Here is a 22,512-nt window from a genome sequence, read left to right as displayed (position 1 = left end):
CTATTAAACTACTTACACTCCAATATCACAATTTTTAACGTCAGACATTTGCAATGATATTTCAAATTCATTAAAGGAAATGCTTTCATATCAAGATCTTTTCTGTTCCTTTACACGCATGTCCTTAACCACACTCATCCATCATCTATCAAACTAAGATTGAGAAAATTACAGCCTTGAATGAAAGAGAATCGTTTCCCTCAATTATAGGGAACGCCAGGCAATCACAGGTTTGTGTTCTGATGTATCCTGTACAGTATGACACACCAGAGACCGTGCAATGAATTTAGCTCTTCCCGAAGAAGAAAACAAACGCTGTGAGTCACACCCAGCACGGCAGATAGACGGCTCTGCAATATATTAACAATCAATTAATAACATGCTGCTGTCTTGATCTTAGACACGAATCTGCAACTTAGCATGAGTCACAGAGATGGAACATTTACGAATATAACGTCTATGACTCAACAGAAAACTGCATTTTCTTGTAAGAGTGTGCAAAAGATGTGTTCAGTACTGGAGCATGGTGCCATTGCATTTAGAGTGAATTGTTATATAATAGAGGCGTTTGGGAGCTATATTTAGAGCGGCCCGCAGTAAAAGCGAGTTGCGTGGAGCGCTGATGAAAGCTATGGCAACCTGTTTAATTTCAGGTTATGAGAATCACTATTGCTCTATCTAATGAAGTCGTGCAGCGGCTTCATAGTCATTGATGTCACCTTTTAAAGCACAACATCAAGCAATATTAAAGCCTTGATTAATACTAAGAGAAACCAAGATGGAATTTAATCCTGACATTTTCTAGAAGATAAAGGGGTGGTTTCCCGGACAGAGATTAGCTTTAGCCAGGACTAGGCCTTAGTTTAATTATGAAATTTAACTAGTTTTAACAAACATGCCTTAAAAAACATTACTTTTGTGCATTTTGAGGCAAAACAGAGGGCACTGATGTACTTTAAGATATGTCACTGCAAGTTGTTTTTAGTTTGGACAGCTCTTACATATATTTTAGTCTAGGACTAGTCTAATCCCTGTCTGGGAAACCACCCCAAAGAACTGTCTGGGAAACTATAACTTTACACCTCCTTTGACTTTTCCTAAATAAATAAACATACAGCAGAGTGTTTGTGGCCTGTGTTGGAGTGTCTATTCACACACTAAGGACAAATAGCGTCCCTTGTTGGCAAATAATTTACATGGGCAGACATCAATGGCTTCAGTGGCGCAAGCTGTAGACACACGGCTTGTGCTTGGCTATTGACACAATGTCCATGCTTCAAATTCGTCTTTTGCCGACCTCGCTCTTATTTTAAACTTATTTTGTGAAAGTCGTGCATACGCGAGTCCAATTGTGTGTGCATATGACATGCCAGTCCTTCCCATTCACTTAATACCAAGCATCTTTCAGTGTAATTTTATGTATTGGTTTATCCATTTTTTTTTTACCATTATCGCTTGTGGTTAGAACATCTTTCTGTTACATGAAATGACATTCTAACCCAAATCCCAATTCTAATCCCAACTCCAAGTGACCATGGTTTAAAAATAGGGGAAAAATGGAGAAACCAATACATAAAATGACATTATAACCCAAATCACAAATCTAACCATAACTCCAAGGAACCATGGTTTAAAAATAGAAAAAATTGAGAAACCAATACATGAAATGGCATCCTAACCCAAATCACAAATTTAACCCCAACTCCAAGCGACCATGGTTTAAAAATAGAAAGAATTGAGAAATCAATACATGAAATGTCATCTTAACTCAAATCACAAATTCAACCCCAAGTGACCATGGTTTAAAAATAAAATAAAAAGAGAAACCAAAACATAAAATTACATCCTAACCCAAATCCTAATTCCAACTCCAAGTGACTATGGTTTAAAAATAGACAACAAAAATTTAGAAACCAATACATGAAATGGCATCTTAACCCAAATCACAAATCTAACTCCAACCCCAATCAACCATGGTTTAAAAATAGAAAAAAAGAGAAACCAATACATAAAATTTCATCTTAATCAAATCACAAATTTAACCTCAACTCCAAGCCCCCATGATTTAAAAAAATTGAGAAATCAATACATAAAATGACATTCTAAGCCAAATCACAAATCTAACTCCAACTCCAAGCGACCATGGTTTAAAAATAGGAAAAAAATGTAGACACCAATACATAAAATGACATCCTAATCCAAATCCCAATTCTAACCCCAACTCCAAGCGACCATGGTTTAAAAAAAAGGAAAAAAATGGAGAAATCAATACATAAAATGACATCTTAACCCAAATCACAAATTCAACCCCAAGTGACCATGATTTAAAAATAAAATAAAAAGAGAAACCAATACATAAAATGACACAAAAAGATGTGTAGTATAGTGAACAGAAAGGACTGGCATATCATATGCACGCAAAATTAGACTTTTCCGTATGTATTGCATGGCTTTTCACACGCAATTTATGATAATTGGTTGAAATAGCATATCGCTTAGAAAATGCTTATATTCCATAGATTATTTAAAGCGTATTGTGCTTTGTTGGGATATTTGAGCATGGTTGCTGCAGCAGCATGTATGATAGGGTCAGTCCATGATAGGGACTGTCACATCCATGTCCTGTAGTAAGATTAAATGATGTCACACTCTAAAAATGTTTTATTTCATTTTTAAACCATGGTTGCTTGGAGTTAGATTTGTGATTTGGGTTAGGATCTCATTGTATGTATTGGTGTCTCCATTTTTCCCCCTATTTTTAAACCATGGTCGCTTGGAGTTGGGGTTAGAATTAGGATTTGGCTTAGGATGTCATTTTATGTATTGGTTTCTCCATTTTTTTCTTTTATTTTTAAACTATGATCGATTGGAGTTGGGGTTAGAATTGTGATTTGGGTTAGGATGTCATTTTTTGTATTGGTGCCTCCATTTATATATATATATATATATATATATATATATATATATATATATATATATATATATATATATATATATATATATATAATTTTTATTTTTTTTAAACCATGGTCCCTTGGAGTTGGGGTTAGCATTAGGATTTGGGTTAGGATGTTATTTTATGTATTGGTTTCTCCATTTCCCCCTATTTTTAAACCATGGTCGCTTGGAGTTGGGGTTAAAATTTGGGATTTGGCTTAGGATGTCATTTTATGTATTGATTTTCACAAAGCGTGCTATTTATACGCAATTTTGAGAATTGGTTGAAATAGCATATCGCTAAAAATGCTTATATTCCATAGATTATTTGAAGCGTATTGTGCTTTGTTGTGATATTTGAGCAAGGTTGCTGCAGCAGCATGTATGATAGGGTCAGGAATGAATATGGGACTGTCACATCCATGTCCTGTAGTAAGATTAAATGATGTCACACTCTAAAGAAAATGGTGCTGCTAAATAGCACTAAAAGTGGTTCACTGGCTCATAATCATAGGGAACCATTTCAGTGCTAAAATGCACCTGTAGAACCATATTATGTTGCTGTAGTTATGGTTCTACAAAGGTGCTATATAACAATGGTTCCGCTATGATTACGAGCTTGTAGTACTATATAACACCATTTTTAGAGTGTACATACACTGGTGAATTTACGCCACTGGTTTTAGTTTTCACCTAACAGTTTTCAAAACAGCTAAAAGTTTCCTTTCTTTATTTTCTTCTAAAAATAAAGACTTGTTTAGTTATTTTCATTTGCCATTGTGTCTTAAAGGGCTGTCTGGCGCTGACTGCATTATTATTCTTTTTTTTTTTTTTTATTGCTGTTTGCAATTATGCACGATGACATAGGGAGAGACCGCAAGCAACAGCTCCGAACTAATGTTAAACAATCAATTCCTAATTCGTATCACGTTTACCCTTAACTCACTATGCAGGCCAAAAACACCCAAGGAGGTCACCCTAACCTAACTTTAATTTGGTGACTTGATAAACCATGTCAATAGGAAAACACATAAAGGTTTGTGTGATGGTTGGGGATAGAGTCGCATTAGCTTGTAAAAAATGTAAATGGAAAGTCCATATAATGTGAGATGAGTACCAGCCTATATGTGTTTGTTTGAGAGAGAGAAAGAAATGACTAAAAGATGACTCACCTTATTTACAATGGGTCTTCATTATTGCCATCAGCACAGTAGTTCTTTTAATCTAACATGCGTGTGTTGTCTCATATCAGTGACTATGTAAAATGAAGCTCATATATTGGACGATGCTCTTTTCTCTTTACATTTAGTCATTTAGCAAACATGTGTCCAGAGTGACTTACAAAATGAGGGAACATTTTGTTTTCAACAAGAACAATAAACATTGTTCACAAAACTACATATACAAGTACATGAAGCTAATCTTCTGAAAAAGGGTCTGAAAATCATGATTTCCTGTTGTCCGAATTAGTCAGCGTCAATTCTGTTATCATAAAACTTTGTTACCAAGGTAGAGTAACAGAACTGGTAGTCATAAGCAGAGGAACACCCCCCCTCCTCCTCTCTCACACACACACATACACATGACTGGCAGCACTTACAAAAGCAAAAAATAAAAAAAAATGACTTTAGACACCAACTGTACCTGTAATCACCCGAATAGTTCCCCCAAATATAATAATTATTCTTATGTCATCCCAGGTGTATGACTATCATTCTTCAGGTGAATAAAATCAGAGTTATACACTCACCTAAAGGATTATTAGGAACACCTGTTCAATTTCTCATTAACGCAATGGTGTGGGGGATGTTTTCTTGGCACACTTTAGGCCCCTTAGTGCCAATTGGCCATCATTTAAATGCCACGGCCTACCTGAGCATTGTTTCTGACCATGTCTATCCCTTTATGACCACCATGTACCCATCCTCTGATGGCTACTTCCAGCAGGATAATGCACCATGTCACAAACCTCGAATCATTTCAAATTGGTTTCTTGAACATGACAATGAGTTCACTGTACTAAAATGGCCCCACAGTCACCAGATCTCAACCCAATAGAGCATCTTTGGGATGTGGTGGAACGGGAGCTTCGTGCCCTGGATGTGCATCCCACAAATCTCCATCAACTGCAAGCTGCTATCCTATCAATATGGGCCAACATTTCTAAAGAATGCTTTCAGCACCTTGTTGAATCAATGCCTCGTAGAATTAAGGCAGACTAGAAAGGGGGTCAAACACAGTATTATGGTGTTCCTAATAATCCTTTAGGTGAGTGTATGGCTCTTCCTAGCTTTGTAATGACATTAAATGGGAGTCTTGATTTTGAAGCACCAAAAGCACATGCATTCATCATAAAAGTGAGCTATACAACTCCAGCGTGTTAATGTATTTTGAAGCAAAACAATGTTTGTGAGAGATAATTATTGATATTTTGCTTATTACTGCTTATTGGTTCTCACATAAATGCATGACGTATTAATAACTGAAAAAATAAGCTCAAAATATGAATTGTTTTCTCTCACAAATCTTAGATCTTGAGCACTAACCTAAAAATGGGTATGAAAACTTGTTCCACTCATCCTCAAATTGAATTTACTTCCAACCACTCTGTGTGATACAATACATCTTCCACAGCACTGAAAAAACTATCTGTTCTCCTTAGGTCTTTTGAGAGTCAAGCAGTAATGCATATAGCTGTTCATTTGTAATCTGACAATATTTTTGTGCTATGTTCCATTACTAAACTGAACTTAGAATAGTATAGTAGCAGAATAAAAATGGTAAAGTATTGTACACATTGCTTTTAAACTGTGGCAAGGCAAAATCAAAGATCAGACATCACTGTCTGATGTGCAGATCTCTTTGAGGGACAGTCATGAATAATAGATCATGCAACAGAGTGTTCTCTCAGTGGAGTTTCCTGGCAGACGGTAACACCTATTTTATAAGACTCCCTTGCTATTGGGTTATCCTTGTTATTACAATTTGTGTGGTATATTTGACTGTTCTGAAACTTTGTTTGCATGCATGTTAACTGTGCTTGGGCATCTCCCTAAAGGGAACATTTCACAAGACTTTGTTAAGATGTAAAATACATCTTTGGTGTCCCCAGATGTGAAGTTTTATCTCAAAATACCATATACACTTACCTAAAGGATTATTAGGAACACCATACTAATACTGTGTTTGACCCCCTTTCTGGTCTGCCTTAATTCTACATGGCATTGATTCAACAAGGTGCTGAAAGCATTCTTTAGAAATGTTGGCCCAGACAGCAGCTTGCAGTTGATGGAGATTTGTGGGATGCACATCCAGGACACGAAGCTCCCGTTCCACCACATCCCAAAGATGCTCTATTGGGTTGAGATCTGGTGACTGTGGGGGCCATTTTAGTACAATAAACTCATTGTCATGTTCAAGAAACCAATTTGAAATGATTCGAGCTTTGTGACATGGTGCATTATTCTGCTTGAAGTAGCCATCAGAGGATGGGTACATGGTGGTCATAAAGGGATGGACATGGTCAGAAACAATGCTCAGGTAGGCCGTGGCATTTAAACAATGCCCAATTGGCACTAAGGGCGCAAACCAAACCATGTCCCAGCACAATTGTCACCCCTCCCTACTCCCCCAGATGCACGCACTCACACTGTACTTTTTATCGATCCGAGTCCGGGCGCGCTTTTGTCATTAAGATGCGATTGTTTTGAAAAAAGAAGGAAGTAAAGCTTTCTCTTAACACTGGAACCCACCGTAATGATAAGTCTGGGTTTTTTATTCGGAGTCGTTTGGTGCGCGATTACAGACAGACCTCTCACATGTCATCATATTGCTTAGTTGATCTGTCACGTGTGCAGCTCGGACATTCCCTGACCGAGCGCGGTTTGGTTTGGATAGTGTGAGTGCACCCTAAGGGGCCTAAAGTGTGCCAAGAAAACATCCCCCACACCATTGCATTAATGAGAAATTGAACAGGTGTTCCTAATAATCCTTTAGGTGAGTGTAGATAATTTATTTCATCATGTTAAAATTGCCACTTTGTAGGTGTAAACAAAAATGTGCCATTTTTTAGGTGTGTCCTTTTTAAATGCAAATGAGCTGATCTCTGCACAGCTCTGGCATTGGCGTGGTTGGATAGTGCAGATTAGGGGGCAGTATTATCCCCTTCTGACATCACAAGGGGAGCCAAATTTTAGGGACCTATTTTTTCACATGCTTGCAGAGAATGGTTTACCAAAACTAAGTTACTGGGTTGATCTTTTTCACATTTTCTAGGTTGATAGAAGAACCGGGGACCCAATTACCGCACATAAACTTGGAAAAAGTTCGATTTTTTTAATGATACATGTCCTTTAACAAAGAGAGTGAGCAAAGGCAGGGATATCATGTGTATTTTTTTTGGGGGGGGGGGGCAAGAAAGAGGTTATAACAGAAGATTTCAGTCACTGACACATCCACTCTTCTATCACCCAAGCTAAAGGTCAATGGTTTTCAAATCTCAGTCAGTGTATATACAGACTAAGTTACACAGTTAGATAAACATCTTCCAGACGTTTTGTTTATTTGTTTTACTTAATTCTTTTTTAAAGTAAATGTTAGTCAAAGCATTTGCCCAAACTGGTTTGCAGTCTGTCTTTTTTAAACTCGATCTGTTTTATTACCCTAGTAACAGAAAATATATTTAAATGTCACTTTTAAAATGAAACATTTTTCACTTTTGCTCACTCAGTTGCTTCTGGCCCTTTAAATAGAGTCAGCCGCGGAAAAACATCTGGTTGTTGAATGAAACCCAGCCATTCATAAAAACAGGAGAGGGCTGCGTTCTGATTGGCTGACTGCAGTCTAACGATTACCTAGGTAATGTGGAAACAGCCATTGGTCGATCTCTCGAAGGGCGTAAGAAACGACCCAATGAGCGTGCGTTCCAGCGTTAAGCCGACGCTCTTGGAAAAGCAGGCGATCCCATTGAGAAATTTCAGTCGCGTCAAGCTTGAGGAGAGCGTGATACCCATTAGAGCTCGCAAACGCAGCTTGTTATTCTTGGGGATTTACTGAACATTTTCACCTAATTTAAGGAAGGGATTTAATATCCGCGGGTGAGTATGTTTTGCACGCTTTTGTAGTTTTAAAGGCGGATTTCAAGTTTACCGTCGTGTTTTGTTGTTATAAAGTTGTATTTACTTGCAACACCACACTTACTTTTTGCTCGCTCACACGCCATTTTCTTTGTGCGCAACCATTTCCAGCTTGTTTGTTTTCTCAATAACGTACTTTGCGAAGCTCGTAGTATAAACTTAATATACTATGATAGTTTGCGCACCGCAAAATACATACGCGGTTTGATGAAGTGCTGCTCGCACGTTTGGTATTTTTATGAATGGAACCGACGGAGAATTCGGTCGCGCGCACTAGGGATCAAATTTCACTTCATTGAGAAAAACAAGCGGCCGAGGAAAGGGAGGGCGCAAGCCAGGGAGGGGGGATCGCGAGGCGATAATGGGCGCTGGGGGGAAGGGATTGAACTTCTTGAACTCGCTCTGTTAACTCGGTTGTAATTCTGTAATCTTCATTTACTTATTCAACAACTTAGCCTTCCGTTGGCTGCCTTTATTAGCTGCAATAAAAGTCTTTAGGAACACAAACTCTGCTTTTTCAGCGAAATTTGCGGATGTATATCTTCCCTTTTTATAAAGATCTGATATGTTTCAGGAAGCAATAATCTTAAGCGATTGGTTGTTTAATTTGTTTTTGGCCCGAAGAGGCCGTAATACGATTTTATGGCCAGAACACTTGCGTCAGGGAAAATAAACACACGTGTGTGACGAAGTATGAAGACATGGGTTTAGGCTTTACTCCCATCACTCAGAATTTTAAGGTGAAGTGCTTTTTATGAAAAGAATTTACTCATAATGTTTAGCTTTTAGATATTAGTACAGAATCCTTGATGCTCCCTTAGGCAACAGATGGCACTGTATGGTTATGCAAGGACCCCCATCTGTACCGTGAGCCTTAAATGATTTTGTGTGAGCTTGGAGAGAGTGCTAGTGTAGCACACTTCATCCAAGCGGGAGCTGAGAGCGAGTGTTACACAAACAAACTGACTAGCTAAAAGTTTTCACAGATCAAAGGGACAGTTGGCCCTTTGCTGTCAGGGCCCAGGACAATCATTGACAGCTGCATTGGATTTTGACACGGCACCCGTCTTTCTCTAAGTGCCACTTTTCTCGGCTCTTCTTTCGACAGGCGAGGATATCATCCTTCTGATTTTGGCGGACTCATCCCCTGTTATTTCCATTTTCCCCTCCTGCTGCTGCCTCTTCGGCCGCAGTGAGAAGCGAGTGACATGGACGGGTTTTACGACCAGCAGGTCCCTTTCGTGGTTCCCCCCAATAAGTCTCTACTACAGTTTATAGTTCACCATGCCTCATTTTCAATGTCCATTTCAAGACCACCGCTGATCATTCTGCATCCACTGGCTTGCTTTGGGGCCCTAGAATTGTTAATTGGGTGCATCATCACTGAAATAGTCGTTGTTATCTTATTTTACAGAAGTCTCACATGCAGGCACTGCCATGCAGACCTTTCAGTGACCGAAAGAGGAAGTTTGTTGACACAGAGCTGGCACAGGACACAGAGGGTAAACAAATGAACATGCAATCAATCTATCCAAATCTGGCCATTTATCCCAGTCCCAAACAAAGCAGCCCTATTTAAACACGATCAATCTTTTTTCAGATCTCTTTCAAGATCTGAGCCAGCTCCAAGAGATCTGGATAGCAGAAGGTAAAGTACTAGTCTGATTTATCATGGTTATGGAATAGCATATAACATATTTCATAAGTGCTGTTAAAGTGCAACTAAGGGTTATTGATCATTGCCTTTATGGGGTTAATGCATCATCTCAATGGTTGATATATTTGTATAACGTTTATTTAAAATGACCATGAATTATTTCATGCCTGTGAAATAATAATTTTGTTTTTCTTCTCCATCTGCAGCCCAGGTACCCGACGATGAACAGTTTGTTCCAGATTTCCAGTCGGATAACTGTGAGTGCCTTTTCAATATTCAGAGTAACATGTAGTCTTGTATTTTTCATGAAGTATAGAGGCTTAATATGGTTTCCTTTTGAGCAACAGGCACTTGAGAAGCACGTTTTTAAACCACACATTAGCACTGGGTAATTTATATTTTTGGAAGTATGGACCTCAAAACTTTCACAGGCGATTCTAAGGTCAGAGATTTAAGATCTATGCATGGTGTGTGAAAGAGCGAGGCCCAGGTTGCCGCTGCAGTGCCGTAGCTCATGGCAGCCTCCAGCCCGGTGACATTTTAATGGGGCTGGATCTTCAGCGCACACACTTTGTTTATTATATGCTGGTTGAACTGCGCTGTGGCCGTTTCCCTTGTTAGTTTTTCTTCCCATTTATCAGTCTGAATAAGTCTGATTGTGTCCGTTTTCTATGGTCTCAATGGTGTTTATTGTGGAATGTGAATGCACATGAATGTGTTTGCATAGAAATAGTGTGTGTGTGTTTGTCTGGCACAATCCCTCTTATCTGGCATCATGCCGGTTACTCTCACAGGCCCCTCTTTCAACACATCTGGGCAAAGGGGGCCTGTTTTCCATAAGCATCACGTGGTAGTCTGCAAGTTTGAACTTGCTGCCTCCTTTTTTAGAGGGAAAGGTTTATTTTGCTAAAATTCTGTAATGGATATTTAACTTTAATAGTTAAGGTTCCAAATTTTGAGTACACCATATTATTTTTTAACGTGTTTTTTTTTTATCTTAATAGTGATGTTTCATGGACCCCCTCAAACAAAAGTGAAGAGGGAACTGAGTCCAGGCAGAGAGTTTTCCCCATGTGGACAAGAGCAGCGACTCTCTCCTTATGGAGAGAAGTGCCTATATAACTACAGGTAATTTAGCCTGTCCTGTCTCTGATTCCCTGTGTATTACTTTTACTCCAAAACATCAATCTCACTCTGTCATCTCTTTTGTAGTGCCTTTGACAGGAAGCCATTTTCTTTCAACAAGCCCCTGACGCCTCCCTCCACGCCAGCATCGCCCTTTGGCTCCTCCGCCAGTGCAGCGACACACCCCCTGCAAAGAAGAGTGATGCCTCCAGCCCAAACTCAGTCACAAGGGCCGCCGCTACTGCCCAGCTCCGCCCACAGCTCCACCCCACCCCATCAGAGAGCACAGACTCCATTACACAGTCAAAGCCCACCCTTTGCTGTGCCCTGCCCACCGGGCAAGCACCCAGAAGCCTCGTACAACACAGAGCATAGGTATGAATATGTGACGCCTTGCTTATGACAAAGGAGCAAAAAATCTCATTTCTATATTTGGATTCTGCTTGACCTGCATGTTAAAAGTGCCGTAATCAGCTCATGTTGTGCCTATTGGGTATTATCTTGTTAAAGATGCCATGCTTATCTGAAAAGCAGTGCTATATTTAAGCCATTCAGATCTCTGGGGTTAACTAATGGAAAGTAGGACGTTGAAACCAGGCTTATCCCTTTAATGTAAACTCGATGACCTTGGTTACCCTTGATGTTCTGGATTACATTGTTATTCTTTATTTTCATCTTTTTCTTAAGGTTCCATCGGCAGCTTTCCGAGCCCTGTCTGCCCTTCCCACAATCCAATGGTCGTTGTCAGACGTCTTACCCCCCGCAGACCCCCAATCACTTTCCCCGAAATAACCGCCCCCCTTACCACCGGCAGATGTCTGAACCCTTGGTGCCCATGCCTCCCCAGGGCTTCAAGAAAGAGATGGTGGATCCCCGCTACAATGAGCAAGGTGAACAGAACATGGGACCTTCTCATGCTCCGCAGTTTCACCAGCTGTCAATCAAACAGGAGCCCAGAGACTTTGGCTTTGACTCAGGTGAGTGGAAATTGGAGGGAAGTCATGTGACATGCCTGTATCTTTAGAGCTTTGGTTCAGTTCAAATTAGTTCTGTGGTAGTGATGTCATGGGGAAATCCTTTTAGCTCCTACTAGGTCATATATAGTACAAGTAGGTAGATGTTTAGATGCACAATGTCATTTTAGCTCCTACTAGGTCACATATAGTACAAGTAGGTAGATGTCTAGATACACAATGTCCTCTCTTTGTCTGTGTCCTTTTTAAATCATTGTTTAATCCCACATGTGTTTATATTCTTTTTAATTGTCTTACAGAAGTACACAATTGCCAGTCATCTTTTGGCAAATCTGCAAACTACTATGGAGGCAATAATGAAGGTGAGACCTTTATTACATCTGAATTGTTTTCATTTCATCACTGCTGCAGTTCTTTCTCAGACCGTCCATAATAAATCCATTCATCCTGGCTGTTTTGGCAGGTTTCGCGTATGACAGAGAGTCCCACTTGTATTACGATGATGCATGTGTGGTCCCAGACAGGCTGGAAGGAAAGCTAAAGCAGGAAGGTGGTATATTCAGAGAGGGTCCTCCGTATCAAAGAAGGGGTTCTCTCCAACTCTGGCAGTTCTTGGTCACCCTATTGGACGACCCATCCAACAGCCACTTTATTGCTTGGACTGGGCGTGGACTCGAGTTCAAACTCATAGAACCTGAGGAGGTTAGTTTGTTTTAAAAACTAAATTCAGTACCCATTTTATTTTTCACAGACAAGCTGATAAACGTATACTTTTGCTACAGGTTGCTCGGCGATGGGGTATCCAAAAGAACAGGCCTGCCATGAACTACGACAAGCTGAGTCGCTCCCTGCGTTACTATTATGAGAAGGGCATCATGCAGAAGGTAAAGGCACGTTCCCGTTCCAATGTTATTTTCTTTCTTTCCATTCCCTGACAATTAAATCCAAGTTGTCCGATCCTGTTGGACTGGACATGCCTGGGTTAGATTCTAGTTAGCTCCATCAAATAACCCCATCAAATTTCCAAATATGAGACATTAATGTTTTCCTTTCCCACATGCAGGTTGCTGGAGAGCGATACGTGTACAAGTTTGTGTGTGATCCAGATGCTCTCTTTTCAATGGCGTTCCCTGACAACCAACGGCCCAGTCTGAAGGCAGATCCCGAAGGACTGCAGGTTCCAGAGGACGACACTGTTCCGCTTTCTCACTTTGATGAGACTAACGGTGTCGCTTATCCAGGAGATGCCAGGGACCAGTGCTTAGCAGTGCCGTCTTTTCCTGAAAACTATGCTTTCTGAACTCTTTCACGACCCCTGAAACTACCGCCGAGCGGTCCAGAAGAACTTTAAAATGCATACTCGCACTCCAAAAGCAGCTCATGTCATATTGTAATCACTGAGGAATCTGTAGCGCCTGTCGAAGAGTCTTTAGACTTTATTGTTTAACTGTTTTACTAAGAATCCATGTTGAAAACACATGGTGGCTGTTTTTTAGTACACTGAAAGGGACACAACAGTATTTTTCAGTATAATCTCAGATTTTATATGTGTAAATGCATGTATATTTTTAAAAATGGCTTTTGTGCACTGCTCTCTAATTGTATGTATTGGGCCTGGTGTCTGTCAACGTTCTGCTTCAAGTGAACACCTTTGACAATGCATAGGGATGCATCTGGGACATTGTTGCCATTATCAAGGTACAAGGCTTTGGTTATAATCGAAAAATTGCACATTTTCTTCTCTAGCTGGCCAAGTAAAAAATGCTTTATAATGGTTATTTTGACTTCTGCTTTTGTAATGTGATTTTTATGGATTTGTGAGAGGGTGGCATGGGTTATAAAAGACTGGGGACCTGAAAAGTGGTATCTGTGTATATTATAAGTATATTTTTGCAAATGCTACACTGAATTGCATTGTATAAGCTCCACAACGAACAGACGTTTGTTCAAATCTGTTCTTTTTGTACAGTGCTGCATGCAAAATTGCAACCAGCTCTTGATATAGAGGAAAATCAAGTTTACTGATTTAGGATCAGTCAAGCCAGTTGTTTACCAAAGGATTATGGCAACGCAATCTGATCTCTGTTCAGTAGTAAATTGAAAGCATGGCAAGCAACCTCAGTAGCTCTTTCCACCTTTACTGTCAATCTTACTTGTCTTTGCTGGGTACAACAGACCCCCTAGTTCTGTTTCACTGTGGATAAAACGGTTGTCACGTTGTCTTTTGAAGACAATTGCTTTGGTTATAAATTTTCAAGTACAGTTTTGGTGTACAGATCTGTATTTTATAAGCTATAACATGGTACAGGATGAATAAAATCTCCAGAAACCGTTTTGCTTAGTTTTTTTTTTTTACTTGATTAAACCAATGGACTTGCATTATGATATATGTATAGAGAGTAGGTAAAGAACTGTAACTTAATTCACACTTGAACCATCGACCACTAACATTTGAAGTAGGCCTATCACATTTTCATGTTTGTGATCTTTTTTTCAGAAGCTTCTCAGTTTAACTGCTTAACTGTAACCCACCAAAGTCAGTATAACATCAAGGTCATGTGACGTAACAGCATATTACATAACATTCTAGTGTAGTGGCTCTCAACCTATTTGACTCTTAAAAAAAAAACTCACAATTTCTGTCCAAGAAAATATTGTTTAGTATAACTATTAAGATATATTTGCAATAAAAACACAAACACTAAAGAAATATTTACATTTTTCGTTTTTGCCTTTTTTAATGTTTGTTTTGTTTCTTTTAATGAATCTAGACCAATTTAGGGGTTAGAGTGATTTAGATTTAGTTGGGACCCTTTTATCAGTGTGACGAATGGAATAAAGTGTCCCAGTAGCTGACACAGGCTGGGAGGACCAGCTTAAACTAGCTACTGCCACCTTAAACCAACTAGCAGCTTATGCTGGTCTTAGCTGGATTTTTCAGTAGGGATATATAAAAGTTGTGTACTTTATTTAATTCTTCTCCTCGGAGGGTTGACTATCATTTATTTACAAACGTATATATTTAATGGATGTGTGTGCAGTTGTACTTAAACAGTATTTAAAAAGTAAGATGTGTCATATTTCATGCTGTGACGTCAAAGACGCCCATAACATCCTGTTTGGGTGAACGTAAGGAAGTGTCCCAGCACTGCCCAAATTCTTTGCTCAAGAATAAGATGGACTGATATGGCTGAATAACAGTCCAGAGACCTTCATTATACCGTACTTTTAGGGTAATGGCGCCTACTGGTGGTTTTATGTGTAATGACAGGTGACGTTACATAAACGCCTTCTTTTGCTAGTTTTCAGTCACGTGACACATTGTTGGAGGGCAAGACGTTAGGCTTGTTCGACTTTATGCGGCGCCGCAAGAACCGACTGCCGGATGACGTCAAACTACCGCGAGAGCGATTCGCCAAATCATACGGAGGAGTCTGCTTTTAAATCGCTCTCGCGGAACTTTGACGTCATCCGTGCGTCTAGTGTCGGTTTACATGGGACTTTCTCCTCCATAGAGATGCAGCAGTCAGTCAATTTACCGTCTGTTTCAAGCCACGAATATTTATATCACCTCTTAACAGAAGAAAAAATTAAGATATGAACACAAACTACAAGTTTTGGGCACTTGCACACAGCACCAAATTCACTAAAACCGCCAGATTCCTGTCAGACCTCCACTTTGAAGATGTTTACATTTCCTCTAAACAAATATTATATCATATTGTATTGTATTGTAATAAAAAAAATCATATTAATGAAAAACAATACATTTCAGTCAAAACACACGTTTCTTTGTTCAACAAATTATCTAAGGTGCAAAAGAATTTGCAAGCGTTGCTTTTTCACTATTTTCACATAAGTTTTGCCTTTTCACGTCAATTCTTTAGCGAACTTAGCAGTTAATTTAACTTATGACCGTTGTTGGTTGCAACAATCCAGGTTATAAATTACGCAAATATATGAATTATGGTTAAGAATAACGATAGATCCAGTGAGGTTACCTGCTTTGATGAAGTGGTCACTGTGATCTTCTTCTCTGACGAAATTCTGTAGAAGCCCAGGCGTGTCCCCTCGTCGGTTAGTACATTTTATTGCCCAACAAATATTGAGTATTTTGACTAAACAAAACCCTAACTTCTTAACATGCGGACAACGGCAGCGCTCCCCTGCCCTGGACCCCATCGGTGCGCTGTATCAATTAGCTTTGAGAGAACATTTTAATTATTTAATACACTAATGTAGTTCATTGATTTATTAAAGTAATACAGACTTAGTAAATCCAGATACTGCTATCAGCTCCATAGGAAAAGCACTTTTATTAAGGGTAGAAAGGATTTTTCTCGCATACTGTTTTTTTATACTGAGGTTTAAGACATACTCAGTTTGCATAATATTTTTTGCATATTATATATATGTATCCCGGATGCAGGGCGTATTTGGCCAGTGGCCACCAAGGTTATCTGTCAATCTGTCTCTTAACGAGTAACCTAGGCGCCTTTTGGAACTGATCCAAAATCAGCTTCAGCGTTCATTTTCGTAGTGAAAAGTGTCATTGAAGCTGATCAATGATCGAACGCTGTGTGTCACCCAATCGCCGTCGGTTACGCGCGTTTTCTGGAATGACGTCATGTAATCACTTCCCGTTACAGTAAAAGTGCGGAAGTGCTTTACCACTGCTGCCCGAAACTTTGCTCGTTTCAATTCGGTTTTTATTCCTTATACGTGTGATCAGAAAATATGGCGTACCCAGGGTATAACACTGTGAGTATACTTTATGTTTTTCCGTTAAACTCAGTTTGATGTAAGTTAAAGGATTTGAATTTTTTTTTAAGAGAAGACGGATAAATCTGGACGTGTTTTCCATTAGACCCAGCGTCCTAAGTAACAGTAAATCCATTTGGGTGAATTTGACGTTAACTACATGGATAAAAGTAGTAATTTGTGTTACTGGAGTGTTGTATATATTATATATAATATCCTGTATGATTTAACACATGCGGATACTACAGTACATTTAGGAGTATAAAAGTATGTGAACATTAACTACAGAAACCACACGTATATTAGCATCACCATCTTGACTGTAAACAGGTTGTGGGCTGGAGCTTATTTAGGTCAGATATTAGTTTCCATATCTATACTCTTAGAAAACCGACTTATGTTATCAGTTGAAATAGAATTAGGTGTGCTTTGGAAAAATCCAACATTATACTAATTGTATTAAGCATTATTCATATGTATTAAATAGTAATAACCATTGTATATTCACTTTCATTTTACAACCAGAGTCCTTGAACCGAGTCCAAAGGTTCATTACATTTGTGCTTTTTACACTAGTTGTAACACGCCCTAAAAATATATTTCTCTCTCTTCTGTGCAGTATGGTGGTCCAATGCCAGGAGTCCCAGCTCAGGGTATGGCAATGCCTGGAGCCCCGGCAGGAATTCCTCAGGCAGGTGGATACCCGCCTCAACCCTATGGGGGGTACCCAGGGACCTTTCCTGCCCCCCCTGCTCAAGACCCAATGTTGGGATATTTCACAGCCATAGCTGGTCAGGTGAGAAAAAACACACACACAAGTCTGGTAAAGCTACTGTATATCTAGCATTAAATGGTCATATGAGTGATGTGTGCATTCTTGTATTTTTAGGATGGTGAGGTTGATGCTGAAGAACTGCAAAGGTGCCTGACCCAAACTGGAATCAGCGGTTCCTACAATCGTAAGTACACACACATGAAGACTTGTACGTGTGTGTGTGTGTGTGTGTGTATACGGACTACCGGCACATCCGGGAACTTGACTGTAATTTTCGTCACCGCCCCTTTTCGGGGGATAAAAAAGCAGCGCTTCCATTGGCTTCCATTCAAAATAGCGGAACAAAGCAACGTTTTTACACAGCCGGCAGGCGTAAATAACTTATGAAATCACTCAGATTAAACATGTTGGGTGTTTGTCTGTCCATCCTGCCTGCCATGGAGCGCGGGGGGTACATTAGCGCATTTGATTTGGTCGGTATAGAAACATGTCCCTTTCATTCTCACAGCGTCAAATTTTGTGTAACAACGCCATCCAGTGATTGCTGGAAATATCGCTAAGCCAGTTAGTTGTATGGCTGGACGGAAAAGTGCACTCATTACTCTAAATATAAAGACATAATAAATAAATACGAAGTAACTTTCAAATACGAAGTAAAATCATTCACTTGCTTCCCTGTTGCCTTGATGAGGTACGAGTAAATGTCCGGGTAAGACACCTCTGGCCAATAGGGAGCGTTGTTACACAAATTTGATGCTGGGAGAATGAAAGAGACATGTTTTTATATTGACCAAATTAAATATGTTAATTTATATTTCGCGCTCTATGGCCGGCAGGGTGGACAGATAATTACTCAACATGTTTAATCTGAGTGATTTCATAAGTTATTTACGCCTGCCGGCTGTGTACGAAGGTTGCTTTGTTCCGCTATTTTGAATGGAAGCCAATGGAACGTCTAGTGCGATTTCCCCCAAAAGTGGGCGTGAACCTGTTCAGAGATATTCTATGACGTTGCGCCGGTTGTGCGTATACAGGGTTGTAGCTAGTGGGGTAGAAGGTGTAACAGTTTTAAAAATGTTAGTTTTAATAACATCCTCTTTGTGTGGTTAAGGAAACTTTGGTGTTATTTCAAATATGTAATAAATCAATTGTAATTAGTGTATATAATCTTTTCTTTGCAGCTTTCAGTTTGGAAACATGCAGGATTATGATCGCCATGCTGGATGTATCCTTCTTTGAAACAAACCTCATAGTCACTGTCTTTATGTTGCAGCTTTTATATCTCTTAAAATTTTACCTTGAGCTGAAATACAGAGCTGTTTCCTCTAAGTTGGCCGCAGAGCCCTGTCTGATTTTATTTAAAACTTCTTTGTTGTGGGTTTGTTTCTTTAACCGCATATCCGCAGAGAGATCACACAGGAAAGATGGGCTTCAATGAGTTTAAAGAACTGTTTCAAGTGCTTAATGGCTGGAAGCAGAACTTTGTGATGGTGGATCGGGACGGCAGTGGAACCGTGGAACCTCATGAGTTGTCCCAGTGTTTTACCAACATGGGTGAGTGTTTACATGTTTCCCAGATGTGGAAGTCCGTTTCTGTTGACTGTGCTCAAAGAGTACCTAGTGCTCAGGGCAAAATGTATGTTGAAAGTTTAATAAGTCACGTTAACTATAAGATCTAAATAACGTTTTTGGTTATTCTACAGTTGCACTAGGACAGGTGTGTAAATAGACTATGATGTAATGGAAATTGTTTTTCTGCTCCTCAGGGTACAGAGTTAGTCCACAGGCATTGAACTGCATCGTCAAACGTTACAGCCGCTCAGGAAAGATTTTCTTTGATGACTACGTGGCGTGTTGTGTGAAGCTAAGATCACTAACAGGTTTGTACTAGTTAATATTTAAATACTAACAATGCAGATTTTGATAGACATTAACATTTATAATTATCCAGACTGTAATTATTCTGATCATTATAGCAAATTTGTGACCCTTCCTGCTAAAACCCAGCTTTAATTTTTGTTTTCTACATAAAATCATCCTACATAAAATATAACCTTGATATCTTTAATACTGACTGAGTAAGGCCATAGGTCAACATCATACACATAATCCTTACATATTTAACAATGCAAGGCGTGTTTTTTCTTTTGTAGACCTCTTCAGGAGGAGAGACACGATGCAGCAGGGCATGGTGAACTTCCAATATGATGATGTAAGAATGAAACCCATTAACATCTTTGCCTAATTTGCGTTACCAAACTTCTCGTTTATAAATCAAAGATGGCTTTCACAGAATCAGTTGGCTTGGATTGATTATTTCAAGTTTGTTTTAGGAAGTAAGACTTCATTTATTGTAATAGCATGTTAAACTGTTTGGTAACATGTTGTAACAACTTCTTCAATTTACTCTTGCAGTTCATCATGTGCACCATGGCTATCTGAGGATGTTTCATCACAGGCATGCCTGCCAAAAGTACAGAATAACTGGGCCCAGCAAGATATATACAGATATTTATACATTATGTATGGGCATTAAAATACTGTATTTGCTAGTGCATTGTATGTGGAAATAGGAGCAAACCGTATATTGCTAAAAAAAACATACATTTTTGTGCCAATCACATTTATTAGCATTTAAATAACATTTCATATTCATTCTTTGTGATGTTTAAACTCTGTATACTATGTAAAACTGAATATAACCAGTTAACAAATACGCTATATACTGGAAGTGTTGTGTCCTTGTTTACTAGCTGTGATATTTAGGAATGCACGGATGTGAAATCATTCAGATCTGAAATGTAGCTCTTCGTTGTCAATACAGAAAATGTTACTTTATTTTGCAGTTTACAGGGTTCCCACGGGTCCTTGAAAGTTTGTGAATCTGGGGGGGGGGGGTTGAATTCAAGGCCCTGGGAAGTTTTTGAAAATATTCATACATAGATACAGGTCATTGAAAGTGCTTGAATCTATTTTATGCAAGAAGTTTTCTGGGGTAAAATCCATATATTCCATGTGTAGTATAGTATATAGTATCTAGACTTTTTAAGCACACGTGCTAAACTGTTCGCTTTAAATGCTTATATCTTCTGTATGTGAATGTTGATTCTTACCAAAATGCATTTTTGCATAGTTGTGTTTGACACATGAAAACGTCTCTGGTTACGTATGTAACTGTTGTTCCCTGAGGAGGGAACGAGACGCTGCGTCTCCCTTGCCATACTTCCTGCATCCCTGTAATGCCGTCTTTAGCAATCTTTCAGAGATATACTTCCTGGCTCCCACATCACCCTATTTTTGTTATTAAGCCTCACCATTGGTTGAATTTGATTTACACATTCAGACGCACTTACCCCTATGGGTGTCCCCAAAGTGTTACTGCAGTGACGCAGCACAAGTTCCCTTGAAAGGGAACTGTAACAATGTATCTTAAAAGGTAAAACGATGTAACCTTGCTCTCACTTGAAATGTGTCCCCACATTTAGTCCTTGAATTTGAGGGTCTTGGACCTGGGAAGTCCTTGAAAGGTCCTTGAATTTGAAGTCTACTAAGGTGTGGGAACCCTGAGTTTAAAGGAATAGTTCACCCAATAATGAGAATTAGCACATAATTAGGTGTATATGACTTTCTTCTTTCAGCTAAACACAGTTGGTAGTTATATTAGATAATATGTTATTTCTAAGTAATTTCTCTTTTCAGCTTTATAATGGCATTCGAAAGTGTCCCCTTTTTAAAGCTCCAAAAAGCACATTCATCTAAAACAAATCCATACAGTAATTAAATGTCTTCTGAGGTGAAGCAAATAAAGACACGTATACACAGTGATGCTGCTGCATCACTTCACAAGCGTTTTATTAATCATCACAAGATACAAAATAATTTAAATATTTCAATAACTTTTTTTATTAACAATTGCAAGAAGGAATAGAACAATTCAATTGACCACAAAGTACAGAAAAACTTTGACCAGGAAAGAGAGGGAATTCAAACTGCCTTTAGTATGCCACGCATCATTTTTTGTCCTCAAACTCTGGCCTGAAATTCAACATTTCTTTGACATTATATTCTCACTGTCACTAAAGCAAGACTTTGTAACTTCATAAGTTCATAAGTTGGATGTCATTAAGAAAGGACTGAAAATCTTTTAAACAATAGCTGTTTTCCCAGAAATCACTGATAAAATGCGTGTGAACGGAGTAAAATAACCTTTCAGACAACAAAAGCATAATCCATTTCGCCAAACGTATTCAAAGGAACACGTGGGTGGATGTGTAGTTTTATGAATGACAGCCAATTACAATTCTGCAGAACCCTCTGGCTGCACATTCCATTCAGGTCTATACATGACCGTGTTGAATACGAGCCCTGACTTAACTTTTCGGTTTTCCCTCTCTTCTGCTACCACCACACCAAACTACAGTATTGTGAAGGAAACACACACATAACACTGATTAAATGCACATAGCAGGGATGCCATCACCATGGTGGAATTAAGGGCAGCATCCAAGAGGGCACAGAGAAACAGACTTTTCTTTAGCTAATGTTTTTGTTAAAAGGCAAGGAAGAGTTAGCAGTTGGAATAGACCTCCTAGTAGTATGTTTGTGTTCGAGTTAAGACAGACTTCATTTAACATGCTCTGGAAGGGTGAGATTAAGCAGCACTGGTGGTTAATGGTTTTGAGTGTGCTTTGGAAAGGTTCAGAAAGGGAGCGATATATTTAGAGATGGGCATTTTGAGTAATTTTGTAGTCGAGTACTGTAATGCAATGCTTAAAGGGAATGATTTGAAAATGAAAAGCTAGGATCAAATATGAGAAACTATATGTATGTGTATGTTAATATGTGTGGTTTTTAGGAGCCATTAGGCCACATCACCTTTACAATTGTTTTCAAATAATCCAACTTCAACAACCTGTGCATATATATATATATATAATATATATATATATATATATATATATATATATATATATATATATATATATATATATATATATATATATATATATATATATATAGGTTGTTGAAGTTGGATTATTATACTGATACTGATTACAGATCAAGTAGAACGGTAACGATATTTTTAACCGATATGTGTAAAAAAAAGATGATATATGGTTTAAAAATGAAAATTAATGCCAAAAATTA

General features: G+C 38.8%; 2 protein-coding genes across 3 annotated transcripts; both read left to right on the top strand.

Annotated features, from left to right (window-relative positions):
- Positions 1-7,853: 7,853 nt before the first annotated feature.
- On the top strand, positions 7,854-14,161 carry etv5b (ETS variant transcription factor 5b). Of its 2 annotated transcripts, none has more exons than XM_073870854.1 (12): positions 7,854-8,033; positions 9,181-9,335; positions 9,494-9,574; positions 9,673-9,720; positions 9,936-9,986; positions 10,734-10,857; positions 10,942-11,229; positions 11,542-11,831; positions 12,128-12,190; positions 12,292-12,530; positions 12,611-12,712; positions 12,892-14,161. In XM_073870854.1, the coding sequence occupies exons 2-12, from the start codon at positions 9,281-9,283 to the stop codon at positions 13,126-13,128; spliced, it is 1,578 nt and encodes a 525-aa protein (XP_073726955.1). In that variant the 5' UTR covers positions 7,854-8,033; positions 9,181-9,280; the 3' UTR covers positions 13,129-14,161. The 2 variants fall into 2 exon arrangements, with proteins under 2 accessions (XP_073726955.1, XP_073726954.1); XM_073870853.1 differs by having other exon boundaries at positions 12,611-12,718.
- A 2,269-nt stretch (positions 14,162-16,430) lies between these two features.
- Positions 16,431-20,085, top strand: gca (grancalcin). Its single transcript, XM_055212275.2, has 8 exons — positions 16,431-16,589; positions 17,209-17,385; positions 17,479-17,548; positions 18,546-18,589; positions 18,771-18,918; positions 19,131-19,244; positions 19,518-19,576; positions 19,780-20,085. The coding sequence occupies exons 1-8, from the start codon at positions 16,566-16,568 to the stop codon at positions 19,804-19,806; spliced, it is 663 nt and encodes a 220-aa protein (XP_055068250.2). The 5' UTR covers positions 16,431-16,565; the 3' UTR covers positions 19,807-20,085.
- Positions 20,086-22,512: the final 2,427 nt, after the last annotated feature.

This window comes from Misgurnus anguillicaudatus, chromosome 8 (genome assembly GCF_027580225.2).
Source record: "Misgurnus anguillicaudatus chromosome 8, ASM2758022v2, whole genome shotgun sequence".
NCBI lineage: Eukaryota > Metazoa > Chordata > Actinopteri > Cypriniformes > Cobitidae > Misgurnus > Misgurnus anguillicaudatus.
Note: the sequence above shows the minus strand (reverse complement) of the source record. Positions and strands in the feature narration are given on the sequence as shown.